The sequence below is a fragment of the Anastrepha ludens genome, chromosome 6 (genome assembly GCF_028408465.1).
Source record: "Anastrepha ludens isolate Willacy chromosome 6, idAnaLude1.1, whole genome shotgun sequence".
NCBI lineage: Eukaryota > Metazoa > Arthropoda > Insecta > Diptera > Tephritidae > Anastrepha > Anastrepha ludens.
In genome coordinates, this window is record NC_071502.1 from 102,744,729 (window position 1) to 102,764,295 (window position 19,567).

Here is a 19,567-nt window from a genome sequence, read left to right on the forward strand (position 1 = left end):
TGTATATAGCAGAACGCGGAATGTTTGGTAAAACAATTAGGGGAAAATTACAATGTTAACATACATTAACTATACATTATTATGCACATACAAGTAATGCGCGCCCAGGTGTTATTGGCCTTACGAATTATAAGTCTCTTCATCCCTGTACTATTGTACAGCGCAAAATTATGCACGATAACATTCAGCTAGAGAAAGATCCGACATTTTTTATTATTTTATATTTATCATCTATAACTTTTTGTCATTTCAATGCGATTTGTGTTCAATGCACTTTTCTTGAAGCAAGTACTTCTGCGAGAGAGAAAAATGCACCAACTACATTTTCTGGCTTGTTTCTTGGGACTATTTACATGTACATGTACCTTTCAAGGGAGTTCTTCCTTATTTATTGTTTAATTAATGAAGACTTTAAGGTATTGCATAGTGTTAAACCACAGCAGACAGTGCCCCACAGTGCGTATACGTAATTTTTCCTACCTTCTTTTGTCTTGGTGGTGAATGAGTTCTTGAATTTTTCACACTCTTCAAATACGCTTGTGATGCTCAGCGTACTGTGGAGAGCAATGCTTCTATAATAAATTTTTTATATGGGTACAAGTTTTTACCATAACCTCAATCGTTGAGGTAGCTATTGTTCGCCCGATTCTAGTTATACCTCTACAAGCCAGCTGTTGAGATTTTTTAATACCACTGCATAGATTTGTTTTCGTGCAAAAAGTATTCAGCGTTTATCAAAACGGATTTAATAAGAGATTGATTCACACTCTTTCTTGACTTATCTATAAGACCCACATTTTCTCCCACTAGTTTTCGATCAGTCCACAAGAATGCTCGGGTGCTTTGAATAATAGTTATATCCAAATGTATAATCCATGTCGGCTATTCGTAAAGAATGAGACTCAGATATTTAAGATGCTTGGAAAAATTTAATTTTTTTTCAGTAGAACAGCCGTTAGTTTTTGAAAATCAGTCTATCTTCAATGGAAAAACTAACTAAAAGAATAAAAAGCAAAAGAAGCTTAAGAAGCTTAAGAACCCTAAGAAGGTTCTTGGTAAAAGTTGCAATGGAATATAAAATTTGGCTATGAAAAAAATTAATTTTTCGACCTAAGCCCAAAAGCTAATATAAATTATTTGGCTCAAACTCCACAGATTTGTACATATATATATATATATATATAATTGGCGCGTACACCCTTTTTGGGTGTTTGGCCGAGCTCCTCCTCCTATTTGTGGTGTGCGTCTTGATGTTGTTCCTCAAATGGAGGGACCTACAGTTTCAAGCCAAATATTTTTATGAGGAGCTTTTTTCAAGGGAGAAATACATTCGGAGGCTTGCCATTGCCTGCCGAGGGGCGACCGCTATTAGACATTTTTTTTCTTAATTTTGATCTTTCACCGAGATTCGAACCGACGTTCTCTCTCTGAATTCCGAATGGTAGTCACGCACCAACCCATTCGGCTACGGCGGCCGCCGTAAAAATATATACTCGTATGTAGTATATTGGAATGATAAAAACAAAACGTCGAAAAAAATTATTCTCTCAAGTATAGAATTTTCACAATTATAATTTTTAATTAACTAGATTCATAACAGAAGTGATTTGATCGCATATTTGAACTGACACCTCCAACCGCTGCATTCAATTAAATGTTCACAAGTATTGCACATATTCATATCAAATTATAAACAGGTTTCTGTGATAAATTTCACTTTAGTTAATCTCCATTACAAACTTGTTTTAAACATTTATATGAATTAATACTAAGGCTTGTGAAATTTTTATTGTCATTATATTTGTAGTTCGAAATGCATTAATAGATATGCAGGTATGCATAGAATGTCCCTCTATGTCCGCCTATTAAGAGTGTGTATTTCAAAAATTATGATGTTTTTATTGAAATAACGGGAGTAAACATGGACATAACTCGGAATCTGATACACACTTGACTTCTTTCGACAACATTTTCGATAACATTTTGACAAAGCGTCATTCACTCCAAGTATACAAGACTCGCAGTGTTCCCTGTTGAGAAAAAGACTAAGCAGCTGCTAATAGCAGAGAGAGTCCAGAGTATGGCGGGCGCTTTGGTCAACACACAATGAATGAGAAACACGGAATGTTCTGAGGCTCTCCAAAACGAATAAACCCCGCTTCTCGAATCGCCAAAAGAACGGAACTTGCAAAGATAAGACTGGGAAAATATTTTCAGAGGACTGCAATAAGCTTCTGTGACTACGTAATGAATCTCTTTTCTTGTTAAGCTTGCATCGCCTTGACAAAGTGTTAGCTCAGTTTCGTCAATGGCACATCGAATATTATCTCTCAGTTCAGGAATGTTGGTGGTATATATGTACCTTTTCTTTCAAAAACCGTCAAAAAAAATAAGTTAACAGCGCCAAATCGCATAGTCTTGGTGACCAATTCCTGAGAGATAAAAACATTTTCGAATTGGTCTGCTAGGCTCTTACTATTACGGTTGTGGACTTTAAAAATTTCTTCATGACTAAAACTTATTATAATATTATCCTTTGGATATCAAACCGCAACGCTGTACGACCGATACAAAAGCATGCCACTAAATTTAAAATATGTCTTAATGGGGCATTCATATAATAGCATTTGTATTTTTAATGCCACATTAATTATAATTTGCAGTAGTTAGTTAACGTGCTTTCAGGAAGGAATTATTTATAATTGTAGGATGCATCTATATAGTTGCTTTTACGAGATATGGCTATTAAATTACGAGGCTGGCGCTGCTATAAAAGAAACATGCGCTAAAATTGAGCTCTGAAATCTTCTCTTTCGAATGCAGTACATCGCGCTTCTGTAGACAATTCTGTAAAGTCAGATCAATCGTTCTTTTCCTGTTAAAGAAGCAGTAACAGTAGAATAATGAAATCCAATGGAAGCTATGGACCTGTTATCAAACTGTTAATCAGCATGACTATCTTAACATTCGTGCGGAAAGAATAAGGAAAAACGAATCGAATTGTGGAAGTATAAATTATAGATTCTCTACCAAGACAAAGTGGCTTTCTTTTATTTATTCCACTAATAAATTACCATTTTTGTAAATTAAAAAAAAAAATTATTTTCTTTGAATACTGTAAAAACGAGGTTTGCAAAAATTATAAATCTTCACATAGGGTGATTAATTTTGCATCAACTTGTACATAGTTAGGCATAGTTCTCTAGCGATTTTCAATTTAAATGGATGTAAGATTGAACTTAGCAAAGACGGGACTTGAAAGCGACCATTGGGTATATAGTAACTTTTAAGAAAAAAATCAAGAATTTTATTTGTCATTGATTGACTAACTTTTTTCTTAATATTTTGCCTTAACCAACACGCATCCGTTATCTTAATGTGCTATAATAGATCAGCTGTAATTACCTTCAATTTGTTGTCAATGAAATTAAAAAAAAAATACCTTTGTACATTCGCAGTTTGTACTATGTATTTACATACATATCAACATTTGTAGGACTTAAGAACATTTTCTAATTAATTTATTATCAAAAAGATCTAAGAATAAGTTGTGCAAAACAATTAAGTTCAAAATTTGTGCAAGTAAATTACTTTCAACACCTTTTAAAAAGTCATAAAAATAATTTAGTTTTGTGAGCAACAAAGTCATACTTCTGTATGTGCACTCATACATACATACATACATGCATAGCTTTGCGCTCGCAAGCCTTTCTGTACAATATTTTTGAACTATGCAGTAGGAGATACGTTATCAGTTTCAGTAAATAAACTCAATTGCTATTTTCATTAAAGAAAATAAGCACTTAAAAGCTTATTATAGCGTCAATGTTTTTATTGGACATGCTTTAAAATGTTTATTTCCTTCAATAACAAAAAAGAAAAAAAAAAATTGCATTACATCAATTTAAATTGATGTACAAATAGTTAGTTGTAGGGATTTCAAATCTAGTATTTTTAATGACGTTATCAACTCTCTAATGGAAAAACAACTGAAGTGCTGCCACTTACTGTCGAAATAATATTCAGTAAGTTCGCCTTGATATATGCAACGAAGGCTATATTCCGCAAAGGACAGTCGTATATTGGGTGTTTAAGGCATACGAGGTGTGGCTATTAAATAATGAAACTCTGATGCTCTACAACATTTTATGTGATTTCGCACAATTTTACTGCATGTGCTTCCGCCAGTACTGGACATTTTTTCCCCCCAGTTCCTGTGCTGTTGTGCCTCTTTCACTTACCGTTCCACTCCAAGCTTGTTTCTTTCAATGCAGATTGCACCTGTATGAAACAGATAGAAGTCGCACGGCACCAAATACGCCGAATAGTCTAAAATTGGGATTCTGTATTTAGATAAGAACCTTTTAACAGACAATACCGAATATGCCGATGCACAGTGCGGCCGATTCCCGAAAAGCTGGACATAACTCAAAAAATTAAGTAATTGATTCAAAATTTCTTACTCGGGGGTTGTCGGGGTCGCTGATTACGAATTTGATCTTAAAATTTTGAAAATCCACCCCCTTCCACCCCTATTGGCCACCCCCTCACGTGAAATAGCGTATATTCTAGAACATAATCAAGATGCATGTTAATTTATGTTTTCAGGGTCGCTGATTACGAATTTGATCTTAAAATTTTGAAAATTCACCCCCTTCCACCCCTATTGGCCACCCCCTCATGTGAAATAGCGTATATTCAAGAACATAATCAAGATGCATGTAAATTTATATGTTTTCGGGGTCGCAAGGTAGCAAGTGGTAGCAGCTGAATCTTGTTTTATTCAGTAACCATTACTTTTTTGAGTAACCTTTAATAGGTTTCAAAGCAGCATATGACGGCGTTGTATTACTATACAATTTGAAAACTCAAATTTTATAAAAAAAATTGCAAAAAATGTATCTACGTATTGCTGCAGCTAAAAATTTTGTGTCGAGGTATTGATATGAACTAAAGATTTCTCGTATTTTACTAACCTTCCGAAGATGATTCCATTTGGTTTTGTTCAATTTACTCCATTACAAAATCTTTCAAATGTGTACAACTTTCACTATTCATCGTAATACGATGCTCAAACGAAGGCCACGTTGCGACTGAAAATACAGAGGATACTTAGGGCACAGGACGTTGCTATGAACGGTTTTCACTACTCAAGGCATTACTGTAGCCAACCCAAAGACAAAAAAACTCTATCTAGAAACTGTTTTTTTTCGACTTTTGGCCAGTTTTTTGGGAATCGCGATGTGCGGGGCCGTTTCGGCCTTATCCTTTCACTAAGTTCAGCAAGTACGTAAATGTATAATAGTATTTTGAAAGTTTTTGGCCTCTTTGTTATTGTCATGCATTTCTGATGTGGAAAAGCAACATTGTACTATATTTTACAAGCATGTTGGTAGAAGCCTAAGGGTTCTTGTAAAATTCGATAGCAAATTTGAATGTAAAAAATCAGTTAGAATATGCTTGATGAGTGCTTAGAAGATAATAATATAAGAAATGCAACCTTCACGGCTTTGTTTACGTTACTCAGGTAAAAGATTTGGAAGAAAATTTGGAGCCGGTTTGTCCTTGACTAGGTGCCTTTACAAACAACAAAACTGTTTGAACTACCGAATTTTCGGAAATGCATTTTTCTATAATTTTCTATTGTAATGAGGCATTTTTCTTAGTTTCGCTTTCATGAGCCGCACGATATGTTAACTCTTGATCTTGAAATATAATCTTTCAATATCAACCAATTGTTCCTTATGCGTTCGATAACACTATTAGAAATAATATCAAGTTATTTAACGCTATTAAAGATATTATATTGACATTTTGACGAGGGCACGAACTAGAAAATTTTGATTGAAATCTGATATATTAAGTATTTGAAATTCGGGAGATTGTTTTAATCTTTTAGTTTGCTGCTGACCATAAAATTTGAACACTTTAGAAATAAATGGCCTTCCAATAAAGAGCTGTCAGCATATCCCCTCCGGTAAATAATAAATATATAACAATAAATTTGAACACTTCAACAATAAATAGCCTCGCTGATGGTCTTGATAAGCCGTTATCATCAAATCCCCTGCAGGCGTGTAAATTGTTAGAAATGATAACGATTTTATGGCTGCCAATTTATTTACCGCAGAAGATTTATTAACGACGCTGAATTTGCTTTAGACAGGATATCTGTAAATTTGCGGGTATTTTTATGTTGGAAATAATTGAAATATATATGCATATAACATAATATATATAAAATATAAATCTAATAATAAATAAAATATATATATAATAATAAACAAAATACAAAATATAAAATAAGATATAAAAATTATAATTAAAAAATCTATTGCAAGTTTCAAATTTTATAATAAAGTCTTAAGTTGCAAGCAAAAACTTGTATAAAACTGTATTATTTAATTTATAAAGACAATTTTTTTTCTTATATTTTCTATCACATTCCGTTCTATAAACAAACTTGGGTACAAGACCATTGACACGATGAAAATAAAAATAAATAATATATTCCCTGAAATACACTCCAATATACTCACTCTTATCAACATTTGCCACACCCCTGTTCTGTTTGTTTGCTTGTTTGCTTCATATTTATTGGCATCATATTTTGTGCTTTCTTGTCATACCATATACAAGTTTCTTTCAATTACAAGCAAAAACGGATTAGGCATTAAAATCTAAACAAAACCAGTGCTATTCCTAATTAATGTCAAAACTTATGGAGGTACGCCCATGCACAAACATGTGTTTAATCTGCTTTCTCTGTGCAAGTATTTAATTAAGATATTTTATTCTGTGAACTCGCTTTAAAATCAAAAAAGGTAAAGTTGATCAATAATGGGCTATATTTGGTTAAATTAGTTTGCATATAATACTCAAAATGCAGTCATTTGCAACGCAAAAATTATTGAATTATTTAATTCACTGCCGCCTCCGAACGGCACATGCTATCAACCAATTGCAAGCCATGCACAAATCCACTCAACTATGGCGACGGCCTATATTTCTCTAATTTCCAACAAATGTAATATGAGACAGCAGACAATATCCTATTTCCGTCGAGCCTTAATGGCATTTACATAAATGCCCAAATTCTCATGCAGTTGTTGTTATATCACAGCTCGCGTACTCTCTTTCGGAACAAAGTGAAATCAAACTTGGTGGCTCAGCACAAAATGTTATGTTAACAGCGATAGCTGCATTATGACTGCAAATATATTTTACAACATGCTCTCAGGCGCTGTTACTATGCAAACAAAAGTGAGGTCGTTAAGTTAAATGTAAGTAGCAGAATTCTCGTGCAGAAAAATACTTCTTATATTTTTGACGGGATAACATCTAATAATTCGATTTAGCCGGCTGCACGCACGAAAAAATGTGTCGTTACCTTGCTCATCAGTGTTACCTTGCTCATTTGTCGTTACCTTGCGCATTTGTCGTTACCTTACTCATTTGTCGTTACCTTGCTCATTGCCGTTACCTTGAATGAACTGCAAGCGAAAGCGCGGAACGAACAAAGCAAACGAACGGCAACGTTCGACATCTTGCTCTCTCCTACTTAAGTGAGCGTATATATGTATGTATATGCGCATATGTACATATATAAATTCACGTATTTGTATTTGCATATGCCTTCTTATTGATTATTTTTAATTTGATTTACTTGAAGAATTTAAAATAAAACCAAGTTTGTTAATAATATCTGTTGTCTTAATGTTATTATTATTAATTTTTTTATTATATATGAAGGAAAAAATGTATGGTAATATTTACCATATACCTTATAAGATACTAGCAAACCCGGCCCCCTTCGCTGGGCACACTAAAATAGAATAGATATGGTTTAGAACAGAAAATATATGATTTTCATATTATTTATATTATTTCTTTATTCTTTATTCAAGCGCTTTGGCATTAACAATATTTTTTGTTTTTCTATTTGTTTTTGAGTAAATAAAATATAAATTGAAAATCAGGAAAAAAGAAGATTCTTTTTAAATTTCAAATCAACGCATATGAATGAACAGTCGTCTTTTTTCCTGTTCATCCATGAATTTTTCATTTCAATTTATATGTTTTATTAAACATTGGAGCTTTTTCAACCATTATCCATTTATATTTTTCAAAAAAAAAAAACGAAAAAAAATTTTTTTTCCACGAACACATAATTTCATTCGGATTTCACATTAAATTCTCAAATTTCGTAAGAAATTATTCACTGTTCCAAAATCCACTCCAAAAAAATTCACAAACAATTTTTACATGTTGCACTTACGTTTTTTCCTTATGGCATCCAAATCAGAAAGAAATATTGACACATTGTAACTCACACTGTCAATTTGACAGTTCAGTTCCGCCCCAAGCGTTAAAAAAGTAAGCGACATTATGGCTGGTTCAAAAGAACGCTGTACCCGTTGCCAGTGCTCCGAATTACAACCAAACTTTACGAAACCCATTTTCAATACTTACTTAACAATGTGCGTAAGTTTGGTTTAACACGGCGGGTCCACGTTTTGGCATATATTTCGAGACCCTAGTCATCAATAGGTGTGAAAATTACCCCGTATTAAAGCACGTATCAACAGCTTTCATTTGATACCCATATTGTACATACACAACCAAAGGTTACCCGGGTCCACGTTTTGACCTATATCTCGAGACCCCAGTCACGGAGCGGCATGAAAAATTACCTGTACTAAAGCATTCACCAACAGCTTTCATTTGATACCCATATTGTACATACACGTCCGAAGGTTACCCGGGTCCACGTTTTGACCTATATCTCGAGACCCTATCTACCAATAGGTATTCAAACTATACGGAAATCATCTTCAATACATACTTAACAATGTGTGTAAGTTTGGTTTAAATCGGTTCAAAGACACGGCGGGTCCACGTTTTGGCATATATTTCGAGACCCTAGTCATCAATAGGTATGAAAATTACCCCGTATTAAAGCACTTATCAACAGCTTTCATTTGATATCCGTATTGTACAAACACATTCTAGGGTCCACGTTTTGGTCTCTATCTCGAGACCCTAGTCACGGAGCGGATGGAAATACTCTGAACTAAAGCATTCACCAACAGCTTCCATTTGATACCCATATTGTACATACACATCCGAAGGTTACCCGGGTCCACGTTTTGACCTATATCTCGGGACCCTATCTACCAATAGGTATCCAAACTATACGGAAACCATCTTCAATACCTCCTTAACAATGTGTGTAAGTTTGGTGTAATTCGGTGCAAAGACACGGCGGGTCCACGTTTTGGCATATATTTCCAGACCCTAGCGGATGGAAATACTCTGAACTAAAGCATTCACCAACAGCTTCAATTTGATATCCATATTGTACAAACACATTCTAGGGTCCACGTTTTGGTCTCTATCTCGAGACCCTAGTCACGGAGCGGCATGAAAAATACTCTGGACTAAAGCATTCACCAACAGCTTTCATTTGATACCCATATTGTACATACACATCCGAAGGTTACCCGGGTCCACGTTTTGACCTATATCTCGAGCCCTATTTCCAAAATAAAATATAATCCATGTTACTCGTGGATGATGTAGCTTTCGAATGGTGAAAGAATTTTTAAAATCGGTCCAGTAGTTTTTGAGCCTATTCATTACAACCAAACAAACAAACAAACAAAGTTTTCCTCTTTATAATATTAGTATAGATGTTGTATACTAATATACATATGTATATAAACATGCATATACATATACAATTTCGCGCAATTTTCAAAAAGAACAAATCTATATGTAAAGATGCATACAAGTCATATGGACATATCAAATATACGAATCTATTCCGTACGCAAGCAAATGTAAGCTAATGTGCTTGAACTGCAAGCGAGAGCGCGGAACGAACGACAAAGAGCACAATCGGTCCCCGCGTTCGGCAATGTTCGACATCTGGCTCTGTCCTACTTGAGTGAGCATAGGTATATATGTATGTATATGCGCATTTGTATATAAATTCACATACTTGTATTTGCATATGCCTTCTTCCTCTGTGCATGGTAATGAACCATTTCTCTGTTGAGAATAGGACGATGATAGAAAAAGTAGGAAATGAAGGGAGTGTTTCGAGTGTAAAGTGTCTTGAAAAAGGCAAATCGATGATGGTGCCTCTTAGTGTTGTTGACTTATTAACGTCTGATGCACAATCGAAATTGAAGATATCTTTCATGAATTTGATAAATGTTTCGTCATTTTTCACGTTTGTGTAAATGTAACTTGACCTATTCCATTGCAATTCCATTTACCTTCTCCTCTATATCCATACAAAATATCTATCAAACAAATAAAATTAAAATTTTGTTTTGAAAATTGCAACCATTCCATCAATATTTTCTTATGACGTTGTCACGTTAAGCTATCGTCAGTAAACCGACTTTACAGACAACCTCTTTTTTAACCTAAATATAAAATTATATGCATATACTTTCTGTAATAAACTAAAAAGGTAATCCCACTATTCAGAAATACACAAAACAAACCAAAACATGAAACAGATGGTTCTCTTTACCTCGAAATACAACAAATCTTAACTTAACAGAGCTCTTTGCTGCAGTGCAGTTGCTAGAGAATTTCAATGAAGTTCACTCGGAAGTAAATTACACACACACAACCTGCGTGATAATCTTTTGTGAAAGATGCTTGAAGGGAAGATCTCAACTTACACAACTCAGCCATATTTACTTTGATTGCATTTATTTAGAGCGTCTCGAAAGCAAAACAATATGTACAAGTACATTGATAAACAAACCATGCCGTTTGTTAAATTAGCCTGTTTAATAAAATTATCTGAATAAATACAATTTTTATTATTGCAAATATTTTTTTTATTGTGCCTCTAAACGAGTTAAGCAATTTAAAATTAGCAATGTAGCTTTGCATGTATTAAACTTAATGAAGTTATATACATATGCATGTATGTATGGATTTATGTACATACAATATATACAATTGCACATTAATTCATATCTGCGTCTGGATGTTCTGGATTATTAACACAATTTGAGGCAATAATTAATGACGTAAGATCCTTCAAAAATTGTAACTGACTTGTACGAGTGGTATTTTAGGAAGATGAAAAAATACAGCATCGAAACAAAAATAACAAAAGTGTGCACTGTTAATCATATTAATCATACAAAAGGTTAACCGTTTAATTGATGAAAATTTTTCGTTTCTCTGTTTTTCATTTATTTCATACACAGCTCCGTTGATGATGCCCAATAGTAAGTACAAAAATAAAATATTTCAACAATAGGCAATAATTTTATATGAAAAGCGTCGATAAGGTGAACGAATTCGCCGAGGTCTGCAGCTGTGGGTAGCAAAAAACAATCACATTTGAAAGTCAAAAGAAAGGAATTTTATAAGTGCAAACTGCAAATTTATGCGCTGAAATGTATTATCACTTATTTACAGTTAGCTGTTGCCAGCGCTCTGATTACGAATTCCCTGAAACTTAAGTACAACTAAAGACCCGAGCGTTTCATTACCAATTTAAGGCAGAATGGTGTTGTCAAAACGATTTAATGGTGTCAAGTGTTTAGAAATCACAGATAGCACCGTTTTAAAAAACATACATACGTACATATGTAATATAAATGTATCTACTTAGATATGTATGTATGAGGTACTAGTACCCTTATACAAAGAACTTCGCCGATCAACGCCTAGGACAGCTGATAACTCAAACCACCCATTTGCATCCATACATATCTATATGGTATAAACGGCCACCCCGTGCGCGCAAAAAACTTACACATACATACATGCAATGTATAAATAAATAAATCGCGCAAATTTATCAAAAAAAAATACCGTTTTCAAGTACATGTACATAACTACTTACACGTGCAAGTCATTTATACATGCACACTGTTTGAAAAAAGTTTTCGTCTAAAGTTGATGTCGAAATTTTTTGAAATGAATGTGCAGTGTGAATAACGGACATATCTTCTGAGTATTTTCTTAATTTTTTTTTTGTTCTCTTGCTCTAACTACTCGAAATGTTTCATGTGAATTTGTAAAATTCCACTCTTTTTTGGTAAATTCATGCTTATTATTTTTATTCTTGCCCTTTTCTAAATTTAATTTTTAAGGAATATTAAAATTAAAAGCAAATTTTTAAAATTTTTGTTTAATAAAATATTTACTAAACTGCCAAAACATTTATTTAAATAAAAAATTTAAATTTTTGAAGTTATTTTGAATTTTAAAATTATAATAAATTATAATATAATATATAAATCCGTCCTCATATTTGATTTCAATTTCAAATGGTTGATAATAAGCTGCAAAGAGTCATTTGAAGTAAGTTTGTACCTTCTGTTTAAAAAACGATCCGGATTAAAAAAAAAAATATTCCCAAAAAAAAGTTAAGTAATAGCATAAGTCCATTTGAAGTAACTTTGGGAAAAGACAATTGAAAGAAATGTTACCGATTTCCCCCATTCTTCCATCCATCTTTTCCATCTGATACATATTTTCTATCGATTCTTCGCCGTAAACGAATCGTCACCAAAAAGTAATTTAATATTACACTTCTACTGACTCTTGTAACATTGTAGTTTCAACGAAATTTTGACTTATACCTTTCTCCACCGTTAGTATTCAAATATTGAATATTGTGCTTCTCCGTCAATAAATCTTTTTATTAACAAATTGGTTTCATATTTTTTTATTTTTACAAAAAAAAACCAAGTTTTTAATATTTTTGCCAACATTCTAGTTTTTGTTTGAAACATTTTTTTATGAAATTGACATTTTTGATTCCAAATATGGCTTTTGATGTATTTTTTAGAAAAAAAGTTTTTTTCCAAATTTTTACACTGAAAGCATATAATTATGTATATCAAAAAAGAAAGAGTGTTTGCTTATATTTACAATTTTTTTTTAATCGTTAAACAATTTTAAAAAGAGTTTTTTTTAATTTTTCGAAGATCTGATGGTTGGAGCCTAATAGCACCGGTAATTTAATTTTAAGCAAAAAGATTATATGATATGTAAATAGGTGGAATAAGCGGATCACGACCAATATTTTTATGCTGTTAGTTATTTACACATATTAATTTTAAACAATTTTTTACTAAAGGTCCTATTTCGAACTTCGCAGGCCCATATCTCGATTTCGAAGGCTAACTTCAAAAATCGGAGAAATTACTTTTTACCGAAGTTCTTAAAAATATTAGCTTAGTCCAATACCCAGAATATAAGTTGTTTCTGTGGTATAGTGTTATTTATTAAACCACCGAAAAAAATTATGTATATAGCTTAAAGTTGCAAAGTTTTAAAAAACTCAAACAATTTTTTTAATCCAAAATTCAAAATTTCAAACCTTCATCAGAATTTTTAGAGAAATTTTGTGTATGAAAATTTGTTGCCCATTTAATTTTCATAACAAAAAACATTTCGGTGCTATCTATGCATTTTCTTCTCTATAAAAAACTAATGCTCGATTTCTTTTATAATAAAAATTTACTTAAAATCAGAAACTAAACATTATCTATTCCTTGATTTTTCTACCGTTGATTTTTTTTTTGTTGTTTTTTTTTTTTTGCATCGATGCTATGCATTTTCTTCCACATAACTATTACTCGATTTTTTTATAACAAACACTTAATTAAAATTATAAACTTAATATCATATTATCTCTTTATTGTACGAAGAGTTTTGCTGACTAGTGTACCTACAAACAAATTACCGCGTGCATTTCACCCAACGCTCTGTCATGATCCCGACGCATTGCATAACTACTAATACTCTAAATAAAAACAAGAGCCGTGTGCCTGCGGGCCATTGACAATATTCAAATACCATTCACTGTTTTATAGTTGTAGTTAAACGAAAATAGTCACCACAATTACTTCCTGAGCCGAAGTAAAATTAAATGTAGTGCCACATATCAGTACAAAGGTATGCACATACATACATATGCATATAAGTATGTGTGAAAATGCACATCTGTCCCATGCTATGCGAAACACTTGTATGACAACTTACGGTACTTTCGCAATTACCGATTAAATTCGCTAGTGATCAGTTTAAAAATAGAAAGAAAAAGTCGAGCCCACCGAGCACAGCTTGCAAACAGGCACAAGCAAACATAGGTATCTACATATAGATCGTTTATAAATACTGTATATAGAGTGTATTCTTGATGCATTAGTATCTACTTACATTTGTGCGACAATATACTCGTATGCCCTGCAGGGAAAACGGGAACTAGGGTTTTCAATATCTAATCCAAAACGAGAGATATTTCGGCAATTGGGGTATTTAGCTTAATATTGGTTCAATTATCAAATACCTGTTGATGTGACAGTACATATAATAGGCCTCTTCTATTCGCCTCTTCTTCGGTCGACTAACTTGACGAAAAATTTGCATGTGAAAACAGCAACAAAGTTAACGAGTAAGAAAGGGACTACGATACGTTGGTGAGTGTGAGCACCATTAATATAGTTTGCTTATCCTGCGAGGAAAATCCTTAACTAATGATTAAAATATTAGTTTTTTAAATATTGCTGTAAAAGAACTGACGTAATGTTGACTAGACTTTTACTAGTGGAAAAGGGATCAGGGTTAGCATTTTACCATTTTTACAATATAAAGAATTCCATTATATGTCAAAATATCTAGTTCAAAACTATTTCTCTTTTGATAGTCTTCAACGAAGACTAGTTTGATGTTGACTAGATTTTTACTAGCGGAAAGGGGACCAGATTGGGTTACATTAACTAAATAGTTTCTTTGTGATAACTAGAAACTAGCACGCGACTGTCAAAAAAATGAGTAGTGGCACTAGTTATAATATTTTGAAATCAGCACTTCGTCGTGTGGTCTGGGAGAAGCAATGCCGAACCAACCACGATGTACAGAATGCAGAAATGGGATCAACATTAGACCTTTAATCGGCAAGAATGATAGAGAAAGAGGTTGCGCCTTCCGAATACGCTGTGCCGTAAGAGTCGATGATTAAACAAACAAAAGAAAGGGGAATCACTTGTATGTGAAGAAAAAGAGTAGGGAAAGCAATGGGAGCAACGAAACATAAGAAATTATACGCACACACACATACTTTCTTGATACGGCGCATTTATATTACTTTGTGATTTCACAATTTAACAGACAGCACTTCGTTTTCATTAGTTTGTTTAGTGTTTAAATCTCACAAATCACAATATAACCAAGCTGCTCATTGAATTTTTGCAAGCATATAATTTCAACTCCTTTTGTGTCTTTTGTTCGTTTATTTTGTACTGGGAAGGGGGGCTGACGTCAGACTCGTCAAAATCGCGAAAAATAAAGCAACTGTTTTGTTAAGGCACCACCTAGTATACTCATTTCGCCTTAGGTAATCGGCTTTCAGCGATTTTAAAGGGATCAGCTGATTCGCTAACGTAACCGGAGTTGAATGACAGCGATTTGTTTACGAAAAACCTGAGATTGTGTTGGTGATATATGAAAATAATCAACACAGCCTCCAACACAGATATGTTCTTGTCGTCTGAACAACGACTGATTATAATGTGTGAAATTAGCGGGCAGTATTTCGCTGCCGAATTTCCAGTGTCATTCTTGCGAACTAACTATTATAGTAAGCCCGTGTTTTTACCTGCAGGGTAGCTAATAAGTAGCCTTAACTTTCGGAACGCTTAATCGTAGTCTTCAATTTTCGCACAAATACACGCCCGTTTGTATGTATGTGTGTCCTATATATGATATACAACGCCGTCAACACGCCAACGCGCCACTCTACTAATATGAGACACTTACGTACACATAGACGAGTATTGCCTTAATCCACAAATAAATAGTTCAGAAACGCTTTAGAATGGATCATTCACAAGCTGGCCATTACTTCCGACATTTGCGGCGCGTCCAGTGGAAGTCTCCGGCTTTTCGCAAAAAAGTCTCGTTACGCACACGTATTACACGCACAATATCCGCGTCTGCCATCTGGCATACTAAACGTTTACAACAAAAAATATGCATACGCGAAAGTGAAAAAATGTAAATAAAATTGAAATTGTAAAATAAAGGAAATATGTGCCTTAAATATTTTAAAGTGATTTAAGGAAACGATATCTCATTTGTTTCTACGAAAAATAAACTTGTTTTCCACTTCCTTAGTAACAGTATTTCTCAAGGTCAATTCGACAAACCGAAATCGAAATCAAAACTAGCGATCTTACTTATACAAATACAAAACAAAAACTACAACAAATTTTGCCAAAAGTATTATTTTCATGTAAATTTAAATGAACAACGTTTAACCAAAGCCAAATCAATAGCAACGCACATAGGTACATACATATTTATGTATGTGCATTTATTAAAATAAAATTTTACGAAAATTAAATAAAAAGTAAAAATAGTGATGAAGTCAATTTTAAGTTCGCGCTTCCTTCCATTTGGGGCGTTTGTCGTTCTGAATCTTTGCGTTCGCTCCAACATCGCGCGCACCATTTTCAGCACCGGCAATGCGATACAAAGTAATCTGTACGAGTACAATTATTCAGAGCCTGTAACCTGGTAAGTGGAAAAAATAAGAAAAGAAAACGCCCACACAGAAAATATATTATGTCTATAGGCATTTTGATGGCCCAAAACAAAAAAAAAACTCTCTTTTGCTGTCGCCGAATTTTTTCTAATGCCAAAAATATGATGCACCTATTTTTATATATTTTTTTAATTTTTAGTTTAATATATATATTGAAAAATTTAAATTATACAACGCTTTGAAAATTACCAATGAATTCTGTAAATTTGATACACAATTTTTACAAATTGGCATTATTTAATATCCTCTTTTAATTTCCCTTCACAAATCTTCAATAAGCAATTTAAACTACTTTTCTATATGAATCCTGAAAAAAACTAAAACTTTCTAGACATGATAAAAAAGGTATTAACTATCAATAATAAATTGTTTAACCATTTTAAAAAATACAATATAATACATTATTTTGTTATTAAAAATTGCTTAGGCCAAAAATAAATTATTAAAGTTTTTTGAATATTAAAATTTTTGTTATTAATGTATTTGACTTTTTAAATAAAACATAGGGTATCCTTTTTTGGACATTTGTGAAGAGAAATTAAAAGACCAAAATAACGTAAGCGGTTATCGCGCCAATCAAGAAGAAGAAACATTTTATTATATACCAAATTTACGGAAAGCGCATTTTTACTATGTCATTTCAATTCATTGGCGTTACGAGTAAATATTAATAAAAAATAAGAGAATTTTAAAATTGCTGTCTAAAAAAATTAAACCAAATGTAGTTAGTAACACCAAAAAAAAATATATATATTTTTTCTTACGATTATCCTAATACACGGTGGCGCAAAATGAATCATCCTAACGGAAGATTTATTAATTTTCGAAATGCAGGTATACAAGTAGACAAGCAATGGATTGGGAGTATATGTGAGCATACAACCTCACAATACATACAACGATACAAGTATGGGGTGCAAATTTAACCCACCGTTGGACACCTTTTTTAAACCCTTCGGTTGGGCACCGGGTCTGGCCTTTTTTTTTGTCCTATTCAAGGATCCTTTTTAAAATGTTATATCCATTAATCGATAGAAAATTAAATTTTAGGAAGCTACCTGGAAGCTCAAGTCGTTAGCTATAATGGAAATGTGTCAAATGCACAGCCAAAGTCGAAAACAATTAACGTCCAAAGACTGGCCCGAGCTGGATGCCCAACGGAGGGTTACCCTGTCGGAAGAGCGTAAATGTCAAAATAAAGATTTAAACCAATTTTATATTCGAACACAAACGCTTATTTTTTTTCATGGAGAAAGTAATATTTTGAAAAATGACTGCCAGAATTTTAAGTTGGTGACAGCAACTTTAAGAGCGCTTGTTTTAATTTTTTGGTCGTAATAATCGTTCCACCAGACAGGCACTGCGTGATATAGTGGATAAATTGAGTTAACATATTCGCAATTAAATGATATTGTGTTAGTGAGCCAACGCACCGGTCGGAGTATCGTAAATATGGCAGGTTTAAGGGCTTCACTTCAAAATCACGACGATTCCATGACGTTCACAGGAAATCTCTCAACCGACATTGTAGCGAATTTTGTGGAAAGATCTTAACCTACATCGTTCTACAATCAAACTAATTCAGGGAGTGAAGTTTCTGGGTTATTTTCAGCACTGTAACATCTCCGATTAGGCTTTTCGAAAGTTATAGTATGTCTTTTTGGGAAATCTCTTTACAAAAGAGTAGAGAATACATCTGTCAAGTCATCAAGTCTGCATTTTTTAACGTTTCCATTGTTCTTGTTGTTATTGTAATAGCAAGTTTTTAAGAACGCTGCTGATGGGACAGTCCTTGACTAGATTTAAACGCGTGCTGCTCCAGTAACATACAATCAAAAAAGCGACTATCGTGGAAACGAAGACTCTTTAAAACCAACTGCACTTGTAACGCATAGTACTTAGTGCGAGTTTGGCTTTCGAAGCATAATAATAAATACATAGATAGATGCATATGTAGATAGGCAATCGAGTGTAGCAGAGGCAACGCGACAGTGTGGCCTAAAAAAATGTTTGTATCCCCTTAAACACAGAAACATAACCCCTTACTGCTTACGAAATCATGAAAACGTCCGCCGTCTCATTGAATGCTAAAATATCATTCATTGACGAATTTCCTACGTTTGGAATTTCTACTGAATAGGAGTTAAAGTGGCGTCCGGCATCCGGCAACCTGTCTTAGTAAACAGACAGATCCAAGCATTCAGTCGATTTTGTGTGATTAGGTAACCAAGAATCAGCGTATTGTCAGCCATGTCTATCGACTTTATACCGTTTTTTTTTAACTAACCTCTGTAATTTTAGTTGCTTAGAATTAATCCGTTTTCGTACTATTAAATTCATGATCGACATGCCGATAAAGTGAGACTCTCTTCCGGACATCATCTAATTTCATTGCGCCATAATCTCGTTCTAAAATTTCACTTTATGGTCACCGTGCAATGGTTTTATATCTTAACAATATTAGTACACCCTGCAAAAAAATTGAAAATGATCAAAAATATTTCGCTTGAATGCAAGCTGATAAAGTCCGCTTTAAAATTAAATAACAACGTTTTCTCTATTTGGCTTTCTACTTGAATTTTATGAAATTATATTTTTTTAAAGTACTGTCAGGTAGGCAGTAAAAGTGCTCAGATCAACCAAATAAGTTTCATCAGACTCCTAAACTATGGAATCAAGGAATCTTTAGGAACTTACTTTTTCTCTTTGAGTTAAGCCAAGAAATGACAAATTGAGTCTCCTTTTATCTTCACTGAATACCCCAAAAAGGATCAAATTTAAGCAAATAACTCCAGTAGGTCTCTACTTTTTCTCAGGAATAGTTAGAACACTGTTTTTAGGGCTCACCCCGAACTCTTCTTATTCTAAGTATTAATCGCAGCTCAAAGTGCAATCAGGTTAAAGGAGGTTGGCCTCTGGAGGCAATCTCTCAAGGGACATGTTAGCAGTTAACACCGCATTTCTCCGAAC

At 33.4% G+C, this 19,567-nt stretch overlaps 1 protein-coding gene across 3 annotated transcripts in view; it reads left to right on the forward strand.

Moving 5' to 3' along the window:
• LOC128867823 (trehalase) overlaps positions 1-19,567 on the forward strand; it is a 78,903-nt gene that overhangs the window by 44,023 nt on the left and 15,313 nt on the right. For 2 of the 3 annotated variants that reach the window (XM_054109363.1, XM_054109361.1), the window contains exon 3: positions 11,241-11,261. In XM_054109363.1, the coding sequence (XP_053965338.1) occupies positions 11,241-11,261 (21 nt within the window). Of the gene's footprint in view, positions 1-11,240; positions 11,262-16,167; positions 16,570-19,567 lie in introns of all 3 variants that reach the window. The other variant, XM_054109360.1, reaches the window with a different exon arrangement.